General features: G+C 42.1%; 1 protein-coding gene across 8 annotated transcripts in view; it reads left to right on the forward strand.

The window, feature by feature from the left end:
- Window positions 1-17261, forward strand: part of LOC307216882 (uncharacterized protein) — a 227054-nt gene that overhangs the window by 159603 nt on the left and 50190 nt on the right. For all 8 annotated transcript variants that reach the window (XR_013839358.1, XM_079977576.1, XM_079977581.1 and 5 more), the window contains 9 exons: window positions 998-1123; window positions 3101-3274; window positions 4319-4450; window positions 6716-6844; window positions 8204-8332; window positions 9009-9143; window positions 11792-11926; window positions 15022-15153; window positions 15952-16080. Coding sequence is in view for 7 of the 8 variants with exons in the window: in XM_079977576.1 (XP_079833702.1) it covers window positions 998-1123; window positions 3101-3274; window positions 4319-4450; window positions 6716-6844; window positions 8204-8332; window positions 9009-9143; window positions 11792-11926; window positions 15022-15153; window positions 15952-16080 (1221 nt within the window). In the remaining variant the exon portion in view is untranslated. The remainder of the gene's footprint in view (window positions 1-997; window positions 1124-3100; window positions 3275-4318; window positions 4451-6715; window positions 6845-8203; window positions 8333-9008; window positions 9144-11791; window positions 11927-15021; window positions 15154-15951; window positions 16081-17261) is intronic.

Here is a 17261-nt window from a genome sequence, read left to right on the forward strand (position 1 = left end):
TCTGTGTCTTGCTCATTCACTGGCAGAATCTGAGAGTGGGTGGTCCTTAAACCTTCCCCAGCAGAGTAGTTTATTGACGCCCAGGCTGCGCCTCCCCTCTCTGCACGGAAGCCTACTATGCAAGGAAGGCGTGGGTAACGGGGGACCTCTCTCATCCCTGCTTTGCTCAGGCAAGTTGTCCTGGCACTGCCTTGCCTCCTCCGAGCCCTGCATCTCCTCCTCACTAGAGGCGTGGCTTCCTTCCTCTGCTGAGGAAATTCTGCTTCCCACAATCTTTGGGAACTGTCTGTAATCCATCCAGCTTTCCCCCTCTCGCCCCTGAGCCGATGGCAGTTCCCTGACAGCAGGTTTTCCCTCCTTTCATTTCCAGAGCTAACCACAGCGCAGCAGCATCGCTGACCATACATCATTCAAAGCTACAATTTGAAGTGCTGATATGGTACCATGGCTAGCTGCAAAAACTGCTACCCATAAGTAGTTCCAAAAAATGAATGTGGTGGGGGGGGGGAATAATGTGAGTGGGAGGAGGGGCAAGGAAAGGAAACAGAAGCCTATTGTGTGCTCCCAGGCAAGGAAGGGCAGCAAAGGACATTTGATATGCTTGGCTTTGCTTCTAAGTTGCATGGTTTTGTTTAATGTTTATTCAATTGGATTTTAAATGGAAGTTGTTTCAAATTATGCTTGCAAGCTGCCTGGGCATTTCAGAAGGTGGGAAATGCAGATTTTATCTAGGTAATACCAATGGGTTGTATCCAGTGTTAATCAAACTCATATTAGACTCATTGAAGCTAATAGGCAACAATTAACTTACGTCCATTAATTCAAACAGCTTTACTCTAATGCTGGATACAACTGAATGTACTAATAATCAAGGTAATCGGAATAGATAACAGTAATAGCCATTCTGAAGTTCTGAACAGGAGTTCAGCACAGTTTTCTTCTTGATCCAAATTGGGTTTTTGCATCCAAGGTTTACTTTCCTCATTTAATTTCCTAGATGTGGACGAGTGCCTATCCAACACTGATGGCTGCGACCAATACTGTATTAATTCTTTGGGTTCATATGAATGTACATGTGAGGAAGGATACAGGCTCAGCAGCGTCAATGGACAGTCTTGCATCTGTAAGTTATTCCGTATCGTTAGGAGCTCTATTCGAAGGAAAACTCCAATTACCAGCCATGGTTTTTGGAAGTGATAATGGCATTACTTATTCAGAGTGAGGCGTCTTAATAGCACATAATCTTTTAAAAATGAGGTTTGTTTGAATTGTCTCATTTTCAGCAAATTAGATATTACTCAAATCCTCGTTATATTGAGAAGCTAAGCATAATTCTAAAATTCCCAAAGTGGTTGTGTTGAATCTCTAATATAAAGCCAAAACATTTATCTTCTGTTTCAATCAGACTTTTAAATATATGTTTCAGTGTTAAAATGTCATCTACAGCCTGATGGTGATGGTGATGTGATGATGGTGTGTGTGTGTGTGTGTAGCTTTTATATACGTTTATAATTTAATGATTGTTTATTCTAAAGCTAAATATGTAATCCCTAGACACTGTTTTGTGTTCAGTTCAAATTCCACATCTGAGATAATTTATAAATCTTGTAGCTTTGCTATGGCTGGGCTAAAGGGACAGAAACACATACAAGTCACCCTGAATCCAATGGAATTTAAGGCTGATGGATAACAACTTGCTTGGGTAGGCATCTTTAATTCAAAAGACAAAGAAACTAAGATTGCTCTCTACAAGTGAGAAGCAGCTTGTCTAATCAGCCACCTTAAAATGGGTTGAGCAATGAAGTGCAAAAAAAACCTCACATTGTTCTAAGGACGAGCAATTTGGAGGGCACGTTTAGCACACGAAGAATTCAACTCAGACTAAACAAAAATAAACAAGCACAACACCATGAACTACTGACTCTTTAAGACAAAGATGGGCAATTTGTGGCCTTCCAGGTGTTGCTGGACTACACCTCCCATCATCCATGATTAGCCATGCTGGCTGAGGCTGATGGGAGCTGGAGTCTTAGAACATTGGGAGGGCCACAGTCTCCCCACTCCTGCTCTAAGGCCTCCAGGAAGGGCAAAATAGTTAACCAGTAACATCTATTGCCTTCCAATTCCAAATACAGAGAAAGTACCTCCGTGTCGAACATTTTTTATGTATGCAACAACAGCAGCAAGGATACTTGTAGCGAAACATTGGAAAACTCAAGATTTGCCCACGCTGGAAGAATGGCAGATGCAACTGATGGACTACATGGAGCTGGCAGAAATGACTGGCAGAATCCGAGACCTGGGAGAAGAAGCAGTGGAGGAGGATTGGAAGAAATTTAAGGACTATTTACAAAGACACTGTAAACTATATGAATGTTAAGAAGGATGAGAGATTTGAAAACAACAGGGCACCATAAAGTTAGTCGAAAAGAGTATGAGAATGAGTGGATTCTATGAGAATAATAAATTTTGAACAAATAATATGTTAAAATTAGGTATTTAAGACTTAGATTATATTCAAAGTTAGGGACAAATTATGGAAAATGTGTATAATAAGAATGGAAATAAGGTGACAAATTGCTGATTAAAGTTTTATTAAATATGGAATGCAGGAGCGGGAGATGTGAGGAAGTCCAAAGATGAAGAAAAGTTGGTTATTACATGATGCTAATTATTATGTTTGTTCTTGTTATTTGCATATGTTGTTTTTTGTTTTTGTACTTTAAAGAAAAAACCCTTAATAAAAATTTATAAAAAGAAAAAAGAAAGTACCTCCGTGCTAGCAGGAGTTTCAGTTCAAGTGTAATATATATACATATAGCTGTTAAGCCATACATCTGCACCTTATATGTAGTGATTCCCCCCCCCCTTGACTCTTGGGGGATGATACAGGCAGCTAAACTACCCCAGGGGTGAGAGAGTCATCATTGCAGGGTAGTTTTGTCATCTGAATAGTCTGAAGAGCTTTCATTGATTATGATGTTTCTGTTTCCTATTAATAATAGTAGCAGCACCTGTTCACTTATGTAAACAACAAATTGGATCAAGCTTGTGGGACTTAATAAGATGAAAATGTAAGTTTTTGTATCTCTGATATCAGCATTAGATGACGATGAGCTGGAAGAGGAGGAAGAAGAAGAACTGGAGATTGCCCGGATTCCTGGCTTCCGCTTCAGAAGACCTCAGCTCCTTCACTTCAGTACCTCCCTAGATTCTTTCTATGATGAGGAGGAAGAGGAGATTCGTGGAGAGCTCACTGTTGCACACCAAGTTGGTGAGAGAATGTTTCTAAAATCTTAATTTTTCACAGAGAGCAAGCATGAAAGTAACATGTTTCCAGGGAATGAAAAAAATCAGCCCAGAAAGAAAGGAGAATTATAAAATTTTGGAGCTACTAGAACATAGTCATAATCACTCTGTTCTGCCTATGCTGCTGGAGGCAGAATTCCTCTGAACGAGAGTTGCTGAGAACCGCAAGCAGGAAGAGTGTTGTTGCATCCAGGTCCTGCTTTTCGGCATCTCATAGGCCTCTGGTGGGCCATTGGCCTGATCCTGCATGCTGTCCTTATGCTCTTAGGGTGAGAGGTGAGGTGACACACCAAACAGTTCCTTGTGATCCTAAGTTAGCCATATTGTCTGTTCCCAATATGGATCTGGAAGGAATGTGAGTTTTAAAAAACAGCAGTCCATATCACCATTGCTAAAAACTGGAAAACATCTGGGGCTTGTATGGAGGAAGAGTAGTGTGGGAGATTGCAGCATACTGTTCTGATGGAAACACTGAGAACCCAGCTAAGAGTGAGCAGAGGTCAGAAAAAGAGCAGTGCTTTCAGTGAAGACTGGTTTTGCTTTATTGCATAGACTAACAGGAGTGATCCCTTGCAATTACTGCTGAATGCAAGGAATTCCTGCATTGCAGAGGGTTTGAATAGAATATGAGCCTTGTGGTCCCTTCCATCTCTACAATTCTATGATTCTATGAATTCACATTTAACATTATGGCAAGGACTTATAACCCGAAAAGAAGAGGCTATTAGAACAGAGCCAGTTTTTCATAATGCCATTTGTTGTGCAGTTTTCGAGTGGGAGGTATTTGTTTGTTCTGGATTGGCATGCTTCAAAAATGAAAATTAAATGGATATAAGAAAGAAGGGGAAACTTTTGCGGTGACACTTTTCTGCAGCTCTCTGTTTCTGTTTCCATCTCTTGAATGATATAGCCCCTGGCTGCAAGTGGTTGCTGGCAGTAAACATGTACAGAATAAACTGAAATAGCCAAGCCTGGCATGCGAGTTGACACTTGTGCTTTTTAATTTCAGTTTGTCTGCATAACATGTTTGGCAGTGACTGCAGCTTGAGTTGCTCTGACTGTATGAACAGAGGGAAGTGCAACAGTGACAACAGTAGTTGTGACTGCCCACCTGGGTGGACTGGCATTATATGTAATGAAAGTGAGTATACCGCTTACTATTTAAATGCACTTTGAACACTAACAAGGGTGAGCCCAGCTCGATCAAGATTTGGGTAACTAAGGTGCAGGATATAAATTAAATCAATAAAACGTCTACTTTGTCAAATCACTTTGCTTAGATTTGAAGATCATAGTATACCACCTTTCAGATGGATGGGTTAAAAATAATAATCAAACGATCTGGCTGTTGTTCAGCTAGCAATGGTTTCATGGGTCACAGACCGCACAGCTCTGCACTTGTGAGCTAAGCAAATGACTTGAAAAAGAATTTGCTCAAGCCACATAAATGTTGGACAAAGGTGGGGTCCTGAATTTCACCTACACTTCTGTCGAGAGCATTAGACAATGTGTTTATCTTATTTTACCCCCGTTAAGGCTGAGAGATAGTGACTTGTTCAAGGCCACCCACAATGAGCTCAATGACTTGGTGAGAAATTGAACCCATGATCCTCTAGTCCAGTTTAAAGACATAATTGCTACACTAGTGGGTTCTGTCTGCTTGTCGTTGGGTCATACTTTCCACAGCAGGTATTCCCTGTGAAATGCAGAGGTGCATTTCAGTGGGCATTATCTATTGATGTGAGCTGTGGGTAAAACCTTTGGGGCTCATCACACTGCCTTCCACCATGCTGGGTCTGTACACATACCTGTCACAGGAGAGCAAATTTATTTAAGAGTTCCTGTGTGTGCCTTCATTTGTTTTGGTGTCAAGTCCCATTCATTTCAATCCCCTTCTTCAGATTTAAGACTACTGTGTGTCAGTTTGCAGTGGCAATAAGACCCAGGTGAGATACTTTCTGTGATGCAGAAAGAACTTTTTGATCCATTACCTGGCTATTAAACTGCCCCTGCATCTGCCTTGACAGCAGGCTGATGCGATCAAATTCTAAGGAACCACAAAAGATGATCCAGGGACATGGTCTCACACATATTGTCCCTTAATCTCCTGTAGACTTCCTCTCCAGGTGAGAGGCAACCTAAAAAGGCCCATTAAGTGGCAATAATACTGCACCTTTCCATCTAGATCTACTCTCATCCATTGTAAGTGATCGACAGTTTCAAAGCTCACTGGCCCATTTAGTAGACCCAAATTTGCAAGTGATGTGCAATCTGCTTCCCCTCCACCAGCAAAAAAACCAACACCCAATCATATCGGTCAAATCTTCAAAGAAAAGGATCAGCTATGAGCAGCACCAGTTTGAAAAGCAACTTTTTGTCTGTCTTCTGCTGTCACCACTTTGACAAAAGATCACTCATTGTATTCCACAGACAGGTGTGGAGATGGGGTTTCCCTGCAGTTTACTTCTTAGGGCTAGCTCTGCAATGCACAATCACTGCAAGGCTAAAGTAGTTCAAGTAAACATTTATCCCTTTGAGTTGCTTGTTTGCTGCCCCTACCTATATCTGTGTTCAGCACTAAAAATACTTTTTATTAGTCTGAATGCTGCAACTTGGTATGGCATGTAGTGCTCATCAATCTGCCCTATGTACCTCTGTGCTCTTTAATAGTGCTGGTCAGATTAGAGGAGGATTCTAAGACACTCAGGGCTTGTCCATACTTTCTCTTGTCCCGGGCCTAGGAAGCATGGATCTGAGCAGTTTTCCTCTTTCTAGGCATGTGTCTGAATGGTTTTCCCATTGCACCATTCCCAGGGAAAATCCTCTCCTTAGCTTTAAATAGGAACAAACAGCAATCCGCAGAAAACTCAATTGCTGTTTGTGCCGATTGTGCACTAAAGGGTGGTTTTTCACTTGGGGAAAACAACAGGAAATGTGGATAAGCCATTAGAAACACCCACTGCCCAGAGGTATGTGCCTTAATTTGTACCCTCCCAAGCCATCTTCCTCCAAAAAGGCTGCTGTCTCTATCTTGTGGGAGAGAAGCAGCCCACAAGGGACAGATGTCCATAAGGTCTCTCTGAGCCACAGCCCTTAGTTTTCAGTCAGAACATGTGAAATTCTATGGGGAAATAGGAACAGCCAAACCCCCACAAGAGAGCAGGTCATGGCTCCTTCTCTTTGCATCCCATGGCTACATCAACGGCACATTTTCCAGTCTATTTCAGTAGCAAACACGAAGCAGATGAATATTATCACCCGCAGTAACTGGCATGGCATAATATCCGGACTGTTTGTTTTAAGATGCCCTCTAATAGCTTTGCCTTATTTCGACATGATAGCTGAAGCGTAATTGCTCTTGGTCCTTAATGTGGTTAGAAGACTGTGTTGCTCGTTCGCCTTGCAGCCTGCTCCATGGGGACCTATGGGAAAGATTGCAGCAGCCTCTGCAAGTGTCAGAACGGAGGTTCCTGCGATCCGGTAACAGGGTGGTGTCATTGCCCACCAGGAATTAATGGAAAGTTTTGTGAAGATGGTAAGAATTTTATTGTTTTCCTCTACATCATTTCCAGCTGGGTGTCTTTATGATTGCCTGTGGAGTTGGCACTATCTTTTTTAATTGGCACCGAAAGTGCAGCGTAGAGGCTCAAATACGGCAGGGTGCAGTAAGCAGAACTGTCCATTATTTGATGGGACAAACTTTGGGGAAATGGGGACCAGGATTTTAGGAGTCTCCACCCTGCAGATCTGTTTTGCATTGGATTCTAGACCCTGGGCTGATGTGAAATGAATCCAGAGTTTCCTTGCCCTTTCTATGGCATTTACCAGAAGCTCTTCCTGCCATTCCTTTTCCACTTTTTACAATTTACAGGGGCAAAGTGGCATGGCACAGAGGGCTCCAGATGAGTGTAATGGGGGGGGGGGACATAATGCTACATCAATTGTGTGTAAGGGTTCAGATCCTACAGCCAGTCAAGAGCATTCTTGACATCCCTCCCTGCCACTTGACTGGAGCATCTAATACCTGGGTCAGCAATCTTTTTCAGCAGGGGGCCGGTCCACTGTCCCTCAGACCTTGTGGGGGGCTGGACTATATTTTTTTGGGAGGGGATGAACGAATTCCTGTGCCCCACAAATAACCCAGAGATGCATTTTAAATAAAAGGACACATTATACTCATGTAAAAATATGCTGATTCCTGGACTGTCCGCGGGCCGGATTTAGAAGGCGATTGGGCAGGATCCAGCTCCCGGGCCTTAGTTTGCCTGCCCATGATCTAATAGCACTGCCTGAACACTGCCATGCTGCCATGCATCTTGCTGCATGCTAGGAACCAAATGCAAGATTGCAGTTTACACCCTCTTACTATTTATAGAGAGGTTAATAAAAATGATAATAATTTATTATATGAACTCCGCCCATCTGGCTGGGTTTCCCCAGCCACTCTGGGCGGCTTCCAACAAAGATTAAAAATACATTAAAATGTTACACATTAAAGACTTCCCTGATGTCTTCTAAATGTCAAGTAGTTGTTTTTCTCTTTGACATCTGATGGGAGAGTGTTCCACAGGGCGGGCGCCATTACCGAGAAGGCCCTCTGCCTGGTTCCCTGTAGCTTTGCTTCTCGCAGTGAGGGAACTGCCAAAAGGCCCTCAGAGCTGGACCTCAGTGTCCAGGCAGAATGATGGGGGTGGAGATGCTCCTTCAGTTATACTGGGCCAAGGCCGTTTAGGGCTTTAAAGGTCAGCACCAACACTTTGAATTGTGCTTGGAAACGTACTGGTAGATAGATGGGTAGATAGAAAATATGCTTGCTTGCTTCTGCTTTTTTGCACATTGACTCCTATTTGTATTGTATTGTTCTTTTCTTTTCTTTTTTTGGAATATCTATCAGGTTGCCCCAAAGGACGCTTTGGGAAACACTGCAACAAGAAATGTAATTGTGCTAACAATGGATATTGCCACAGATTGTATGGAGCCTGTTTATGTGACCCTGGGCTATATGGTCGTTTCTGCCATCTAAGTAAGTCAAGCCATAGAGAATGCTATATAAAATGTTTTTAAGTCCTCAGCAATACAATACAGCTCTTGCAAAATGCCCTTCAGTCAAACAAGAATGCATAGATTTTATGTATTCGTTTATTTAAATCTGACTACCTTATCCCACAGCTCAAGGCACCTTTCAACCTGATTTTTGAAAACAGTTATAAAAACCATGGGTTGCAACCAACTATGTTCTATATAGAGATATCTTTCTTTCACCTCGAAAAGTGCATGCACCTTGATTTTTGTTTTTTTTTAATTGTTTTATTTTCAACGCAAGTAATGCCGGAGTAGTAGGACAAAAACTGTGTGATTTTCAACACAGCACACTAAGAAATAGTGTGTAGCACCTTAAAGGGGCTTCTTCTTTACACAAGAGTATATATTGCAGCATCTGTGATCACAACTGCTTCTTCAAAACTACTGGTTTTGATCCCATGCAAATATATGCAGATTTTATTTACTGAAGTTGATACAATGAAACAGCTACAATGTTTTAAACTGAATGGCCATTAGTAATCAGAAACATTTCTCCTCCTTCCATTCAGTCATCCTTTCTTAAGCAGCTATTCTGTTCTGCGTCGGAAATTTATTGCTCCATGTTAGGCATGCCAGCCTAGCAACAGTGTTAACAGCTCACTTTAATCTGACTGCAGCTTGTCCCAAATGGGTCTTTGGAGCTGGCTGCTCAGAGGATTGCCGCTGTTTGAAGGAGAACACCCTGGTTTGCGACCCCAGAAACGGTACCTGTACCTGCAGACCAGGCTACGAAGGGAGCAAGTGTCAAAGAGGTATGCATTTTGCTATCTGTCTCAATTCCTTTCTCCGCAATATTATTTATTCAACTTGCAGCACATATTCCTTCCATGTGTTATTTACTTGACTTTACTGTTGTGATTCTAAGCCTTTCTTTCTTTCTTTCTTTTTACTGAAAAATAAATATTTAAATAAGGCAAAATTTCTCTCGTTTTGCTGTTGCACACCAGCAGTCCTTAAAAAATAGAAAGAATCCTGTTGATTAGCAGTTTGGTTAGCAGGGGCAGGAGAATTATCGGGGATGGGACTGAATCCATTCGCTGAATGGCAGAATTTTAACTTTTTTTAAAGCTGTGTAGCGCTAGCAGTTGGATCATAAAGCAGAACTACATCTGTAGCCTCTGTTTTCACAGTCCATTTCTGGTCCATGTCACTTTCACATACATACATACATTCATACATACTCATGAGTCTGACTCACCCCTTTTCTACAATAACCTGTGGTTTTATTTTATTTTTTAAAAAATCCCATTATGCACAATGTCACAGGTTTAGACCCCAGCATCTCAAGGTAGGGCTGGGAATGTTCCCTGCCTGAAACTCCAGGGACTCCCTGGCAAACAGAGCTAGATGAACCAATGGTCTAATTCAGTATAAGGCAGCTTCCTGTTACATACACAGATGTAGGTCCATTAAAATCAATGGGCTTACATAAGTCCATTGTTTTCAATGGGTCTGCTCTGAATATGACTTAGATGGGATGTCACCCTATGAAAACATGGTATTTGATAACATTCTCCTTCTTAAAATGTGTGTTTCTCAATAAATGTTTGCTCAAAATACGCATTTTAAATGGATGTTGATATTTCTTCTGAGCTGAGGATGGTATCATGATTTTGGCAAGTGCAAGAGGCCATGGATAATTAAGTTCTGATCCACGCATTCATCCAGGAGGTACACATCAGGTCGCTTCATACAGAAATCTGCAAAGATCTAATTCCTCAAGCCTCCCTAACACATGCAGTTCCTCATCCAACGACAGCAGTTGTTTTTATGGTGCTTCCTGTGGGGAATTAGAGGCCAAACCTAAAAATGCATATTCTTGCTAGTTAGCACAGAGCTAGCTACAGAGCTGTATACAGGCAGATACTCAGACCATAGAAATGCAATTGTTGGAGAGGGCTCTGTGTGATGTCATTTCCCTTCCTCCCCTGGAGAGGAAGGAACATATAGTACTTCCTGTCGCTCTCTCTCTAATCTTTGACCAGCCGTGAAGTCAAGCATCCTTATGCTTACTCCAGCTCCAGTCTCATGCGTGAAGCTGGTTATAATGTAAATAGAAGTATTTTGCCTGCATAGTTTTTACTGCTGTCTTTACTGTGAACCAATGCATATGATTACAAAGTAAGTAAGTAGGGACTTCTGGGTTAGCGCCATCGGCAATGGCGGAATTCCTCTGACTAAGAGGAACCCGCTCTGTGAAATTCGGGTCTTGCCGCTGCGGCGAAGGCGGAGACCCCTTTAAAATCCCAGGCGGAGGAAGCCTGGGATTTAATGGAAAATGGAAAAATCGTGGAATGAAATTTTTATAACCCTAGGGGAAACGTCTTAAGAGAATAAGTTTAAATATATCAGTTTTAATGAGAAATAAGATTAAATAAAGTGAAAATGGATGGATAATTGGTGAAAGAGAGAATGAAAAATTACAGGATATCAAGATAAATTATTAGGATAAAAATAAGATGAAGGATTTGCTGAAATACCTATCTGAACTAGAATATAAAGAGGGGAGGTGTGATGAAGTCAAGGAAATAAGTTAAAGAAAGGAAAATATGTAAAGGTTTGACTTGTTCTTTTTTCTTTTTGACTTTTTGACTGTATGTATTTTTAACTTTTTTTTTTCTTCTGTTTTCGCTCTTTTACTTTTTCCTGGATGTGATTTGCTTTTATGTACTGTTTTGTTTTTGGTTTTTTTATTCTTTTTGTAACCTTTAAAAATTGAATAAATATTATTTAAAATATATATATATAAAGTAAGTAAATATTCTTTTTAAACTAGCTTTACAAGTGGTTGTCTGATTCTTTGTTAAGCACGGTAAGGAAGTGGGGAGCTTTGCTCAAAAGAAGGCTTTACAGCCCAGTTCCTATGCTTTTAATTTCTCTGCCAAGGATGGGATTTTGAAACTCACACATGTGCAATCAATATATCCTTTCCTACCCATTAAAACCCATCCCACACTTCCATGGAAATTGAAATATACTCTGAGTCGAGTGTGGATTTCATGCTCTTTACTCAGCTCATAGTAGCGAGGAATGGAAGTTCCCCCAAAGTGTCTGCTTTATATACATTATTTACACAATGGGCCCCACGTGATTGGCTAATTCCAGGATTCTTCTGTAGGCCAATCAGGTTGCGGATTCATTTCCACCTGGAGTTGGATTGGGTGGCTCCTGCAGACCAATCAGACTGCTGCATTCTGAATCCTATTGTTCTAGGTCCAATCAGACTGCTGCATTTTGAATCCTATTCAACTCAGTGCATAACAGAAATGTTTTGGGGTTTTTTTGGTTAAGGTAATGAAAGCCCTGCTTATGGTCCATCCACACTTGCAAGGAGTTACTGAATGTTGCCGTCATGAAACGATGACGAGGACCGTTCAGTCTTGCATGCTTTTTCTTCCAGAGTGCTTACCTGGTTTTTACGGAGCTTCCTGTCAACAGAGGTGCAGCTGTCCTGGTTTGTCCTTGTGTGACCATGAAACTGGGAGATGCAGACACCCTTGCCCTGCTGGCTTCTATGGAGAAAATTGCCTAAACCGTATGTACTTGGAGGCATGTTTTTGAAGAGAGAGAGAACTGAGTGGGGAACTTTTGCTTCTGCCTTTTCTTTTTAATCAGGTTTGGGGAAACCACAAGCTCACAGAGTCTTCATCTCAGGGTCACGGATTCGAGCCCCACATTGGGCAAAAGATTTCTGCATTGCAGGGGTTTGGACTAGATGACTCTAGTGGTCCCTTCCAACACTGCAGTTCTATTCCCCCCCCCAAAAAAAAAAATAAAATTATTGATTTTCCAAATTTATAACAAACATCAAACAAACAAACAAACAAAAATAAATCCAAACTATAATAGTTCCACTTTTGTTAACATTGTAAGATGACTTCCTCGAATCCCCCTGGCTGAGTTTCTATGTATATCATTGTAACAGTTTTCCAAAACTAATTTCTCATAAAATTTACTTAGTCAATTAATATCTTTCTTTCTTTTCATTTTAACTTCAGATATATTATTCCGTAACATCGCATATTTAAATCCTAAGCCAATCTGGTACTTGCAAGTATTTCTATTTAAGTTATCTTAGCATATTTAGCTAAATAGTCTTTAAATTTCATCCATTCCTCCTGGTACTCCTCCTCCTTCTGGTCACGGACTCTTCGGGTCAGGTCGGCTAGCTCCCAAAAGTCCATCGTCTTCATCTGTCATTTCTCCACTGTTGGCACTTCTTGTGTTTTCCAATTTTTAGCCAGCAAAATCCAACGCTGCAGTTCTGTGCAATCAAAGTAGCCTCAGCGAGTCCAGGATTCTTCATGCTTTGATAGGCCATTCTCTTATATCTCGCACACCCTGCTAGATGAGTGACTCATCTTTGCACTCACTTCTACGGTGAGCGAGAAATGCTTTCCCCCTTCTGCTGGACTCGCCCTTCTGCTGTCAAGTGGCAAAGTAGAAGACGGGCAGAATTGGTACTGTGCACTTGAGTGGTGTGTGTCTCTCCCAGAGACTGCATCTCAAGTGATTTGCAAAGTAGTGGGGAGAAATAGATTAAAGGAAAACATGGGATCAAAAGCAAGCTGATATAAAAGTCTCATTGCAGAATGGAAGCAAAACAACTGAAGAACCCTTATTGTGGCCAAAGCCCTATCTGCTCCAGCACCCTGGTCACGCAACCAATTGGCCAACCAGATGCTGAGAACTGGACTTGTAAGCAGGTCATGAATATGTCATAACCCTTGTGGTTCCAAGGAACTGGTATTCAGAGGCATATTGCCTCTGACACTGAAATACTAGTACATAGTTATTCTGGCTAGTACCAGTAATAGCCAATTATAGCTTTATCCTCCATGCATTTGTCTTAAACCCCATAGAAGCCATAAGATCAGCATGGCTGTTGGACAGATGATATGTTTGTCTTTGGTGCTAGCTATGCATCAAGGGAGGGATGCGGGTGGCACTGTGGGTTAAACCACAGAGCCTAGGACTTGCCGATCAGAAGGTTGGCGGTTCGAATCCCCACGACAGGGTGAGCCCCCATTGCTCAGTCCCATTGCTCCTGCCAACCTAGCAGTTCGAAAGCATGTCAAAGTGCAAGTAGATAAATAGGTACCACTCTGGCGGGAAGGTAAACGCCGTTTCCGTGCGCTGCTCTGGTTCGCCAGAAGCGGCTTAGTCATACTGGCCACGTGACCCGGAAGCTGTACGCCGGCTCCCTCTGCCAATAAAGCAAGATGAGCACCGCAACACAAGAATCAGTCACGACTGGACCTAATGGTCAGGGGTCCCTTTACCTTTACCTATGCATCAAGGGATGCCAAGCTGCAAACAGGGCCATATACAAGAGGAGAAAGAGACTGGTGTCAGAAACAACAAGGCCCCACCCAGGAATGGAAGTGGTCACTGCTGCTGGCTCCTTGAATGGGATGGGACGAAATTCAGATGCGGGGTGGAATAAGAGCAGAACTGGGCCAGGACACTCATGGTTCCTAGATACAGCCCTGGATGGGAACCAGAACCCTTAAGCAGAATCCGCCCCCCTCCCCGGAATAGTAAAAATAGTATAAAACTATGTTTTTAAGATGCTGGAATTACATTTTTGCACAGGTTTATTTTTATATCCCATACACAGTCTTGTCATAAATGTTCATCTATCTGTGTCATAAGTCAATAGCACTTACATTGAAAGCTGCATGTTTTGCTTGTTTCAGTTGCGACTGTGGATGCTTTCTAATGCCTCCCATGGCCTTGTTACTATAGCCCACAGTCTTTGTCTCTTTGCTTGCTTTTAATACTGTTTAGCTCGGACGTTTTGCGTGAATTGCAAAATATCACGTAATCTAAAGACCAGATGTCCAGAGGGTAGAACTGCTCCTCTACACTCAGAGTTAAGAGGAATGTTTTTCCGGCTTCCAAAATTTAACCCCTAAAGAGATTTGAAATTCTATTCATCTACATGGATTTAGATTTGGGGGGGGGGTGGTTTCCCCTTGGAAACTTAAGGCTGCAATCGTACATATTACATGCTCCATATGAACAGTATCTCTGCTGAGATACAGCAGCCATCTTTCCAAATGCATTTTTGTTTCAGTAAGTTTTTCCAGCTGGATGTATATGTTAAGTTTCTGCCGTGGATGTTTATTTGTATAGCTTTTTAAACCTATTTTTACTTGCTTCGATTTCATGTTTGTAAACTACCCCAAGACTTGTGTCAAAAGTGATTCATAAATTAATATAATAAGAATAACGAGTAATCTGACTCCATGGGACTTTCTTCCCAATAAACATGTACACACACACACACACACACACACACACACAGTTAGTAGGTGACCTCCATAGAAAAGGCAGGCAAAGTCAATGTTTAATTGGTTGCTTAAAAAATTAAATATTTTTAAAAACTATGTTTTGTTTTAGCAGCATGCACCACCTTGATGTTTTATGTTATAGTGGTATAGAAATAAATTAAGGAACTGTAGAAATCACATCACTTGGGAAATGGGGACTTCACTTATGCACACACATGCACCATTCATTTTGTTCTTAACACTGTTTCTCGTAAGACTCTGTATCAAAGATACTCTAGGCCTATCACAGTTTTTAAAAGTTTTCTTACTGATTCCTTACACTTTGTCTTTTTAGATTGCCCTGAGGGTTCCTGGGGTGTGAACTGCCACTCTGTCTGCGAACCCTGTGAGAATGGAGGGCTGTGTCACCCAGTAACTGGGACATGTGAATGTCCATCAGGATACACTGGGAAATACTGCAATGCTTGTAAGTCTGCGATCTTCTGTGCTTGGTGGGGGGACAGGGCAACAGAGCACAAACTTCGGTGTTTTTAAAATAAAATAAAACCAAGGCTGCCCATGGAACTTTGTGGGGCTTTGCAGTGGAGTGTGGGGCTGGAGGTTCTGGTGCAATCCTTGTGGAACGACCTCCCACCAGATATCAAAGAGAAAAACAACTACCAGGCTTTTAGAAGAGATCTGAAGGCAGCCCTGTTTAGGGAAGCTTTTAATATTTTTGTATTTTAATATTTTGTTGGAAGCCACCCATAGTGGCCGGGGGAAACCAGCATAAATAAATTATTATTATTATTATTATTATTATTATTATTATTATTATCATCATTATCATTATCATTATCATTATCATTATCATTATCATTATCATTATTGCACCCACGCTGGGCTGGTGCAGTAATTGGATCTGGACAAGACCAGCTCAAGATCCAGCAGATCTATGGCCAGCTCAGTTCAGCCCAGCCCTGTTTTTATTTATTTATTTATTTATTTATTTAATTTCTATGCTGCCTTTCATCTGAGGATCACAGGGCAGTTTACAATATAAAACACAGGGCAGTTTACAATATAAAACTGCAGCGCAGCGTGAGGATGCACAGCAATAGGCAGGTGATTCTGCCCTGAGCTAAATGACTTTCCAGGACCTCTCTGCCCAGTGAACTGTAATGAGTGGATCATGACCACAGTTGCTCTCTTTCACGTGGAACAGATGCCTTTGTCTGAGCTGATAGATCTAAGTGACAAGTGCTGCACGCTTATCTCTTTTCAGCTTGCCCCGCTGGTTACCATGGGAAAGAATGCTTGCTGCAATGCAGCTGTCATACCGATGCTCAGTGTAACCCCGTCACTGGGGAATGCACATGCCCCCCAGGTTGGATCGGCCGTGACTGTAAGCAGCGTAAGTCAAAGCCTCCATTATCAGCACCTGCTCCTTCCTGCCGCTTCCGACGTAATCAAAATCCTAAAGAACGAGCTCGGCAGCTTCTTAGGCAATTAAACTTTCCTGCTACATGTATATATCTAATATATTCCCTGCTAATCTTCCTGCCTCTGTAATTGTGTATTTATGGGTTCATGTAGCCTGGCTGGCTATAATCCTTAATCATGTAAGTCTAAAATGTAGAGGGCGATGGCTGGTGAAGCGGAGAGGTTTGATCGGAGAACTTTATTCCATCACTGTTCACCAGTTCCTCCAAGCACAAGGCGCAGCATTCAGACTGACAGCTGGTTCTGCGTCCCCCCCCCCCCCCCCAATTTTCAATGCAGCTTAGTTCAGAGCTAATTCCCAATCTGAGGATGTGGGGCAGGGGGGAAGACGCTTGTCACAACATGTTGAGTGAATCCCGTTCTCTTGCATTAGAAAGACGGTCCCTGGGTTTGTGAATTTAAATATCGAGTGAAATTTGAATATTATAGGTGTCACAACTTACCTGCATTGCTGCCTCATGCTGTGCTTCCCCTTTATTTCCATGTCATCTTTTGGTGCCTTTTCATGGCCTGTTCATTTATCACATTTATTGTAACAACCCTGAGATACAGGCTGGCTCAGGAGACAGCAACTTACCCGAGGCTGCTTAACCAGTGAGCTTCATGACTAAGTGCTCTTTCACACATTAAGGAGCAGCAAATCCGAGTGCTCACTCAACAGGGCGCCGTAGCCAATCCGAGCTCTCTGTTGAGCATATGCATCATGCTCTCAAGCAGCCATTTGTCACTGTTGAACTTGAAGGACACATTTATAAGACTATCGCCTACAAACGAAAAGTGCCACCAGGCCGCCAGCAGCGAATGGGAACGGCATCTCCTGGTCCAAGTCCAACTACTGCACACTTTTTTCTGCTTTGGAAGGTCACCATTGAAATGCTCATTGCTCATAAGCATAAAAAGCCATCACAAGGGGATTAGACCAATTCTATCAAGGGTTAAACCACAGAGCCTAGGACTTGCCGATCAGAAAGATGGCAGTTCGAATCCCCGTGACGGGGTGAGCTCCTGTTGCTCGGTCCCTGCTCCTGCTAACCTAGCAGTTCGAAAGCATGTCAAAGTGCAAGTAGATAAATAGGTACCGCTCCGGTGCAA

The sequence above is a fragment of the Podarcis cretensis genome (genome assembly GCF_951804945.1).
Source record: "Podarcis cretensis genome assembly, chromosome: 5".
In the NCBI taxonomy this organism is placed as follows: domain Eukaryota; kingdom Metazoa; phylum Chordata; class Lepidosauria; order Squamata; family Lacertidae; genus Podarcis; species Podarcis cretensis.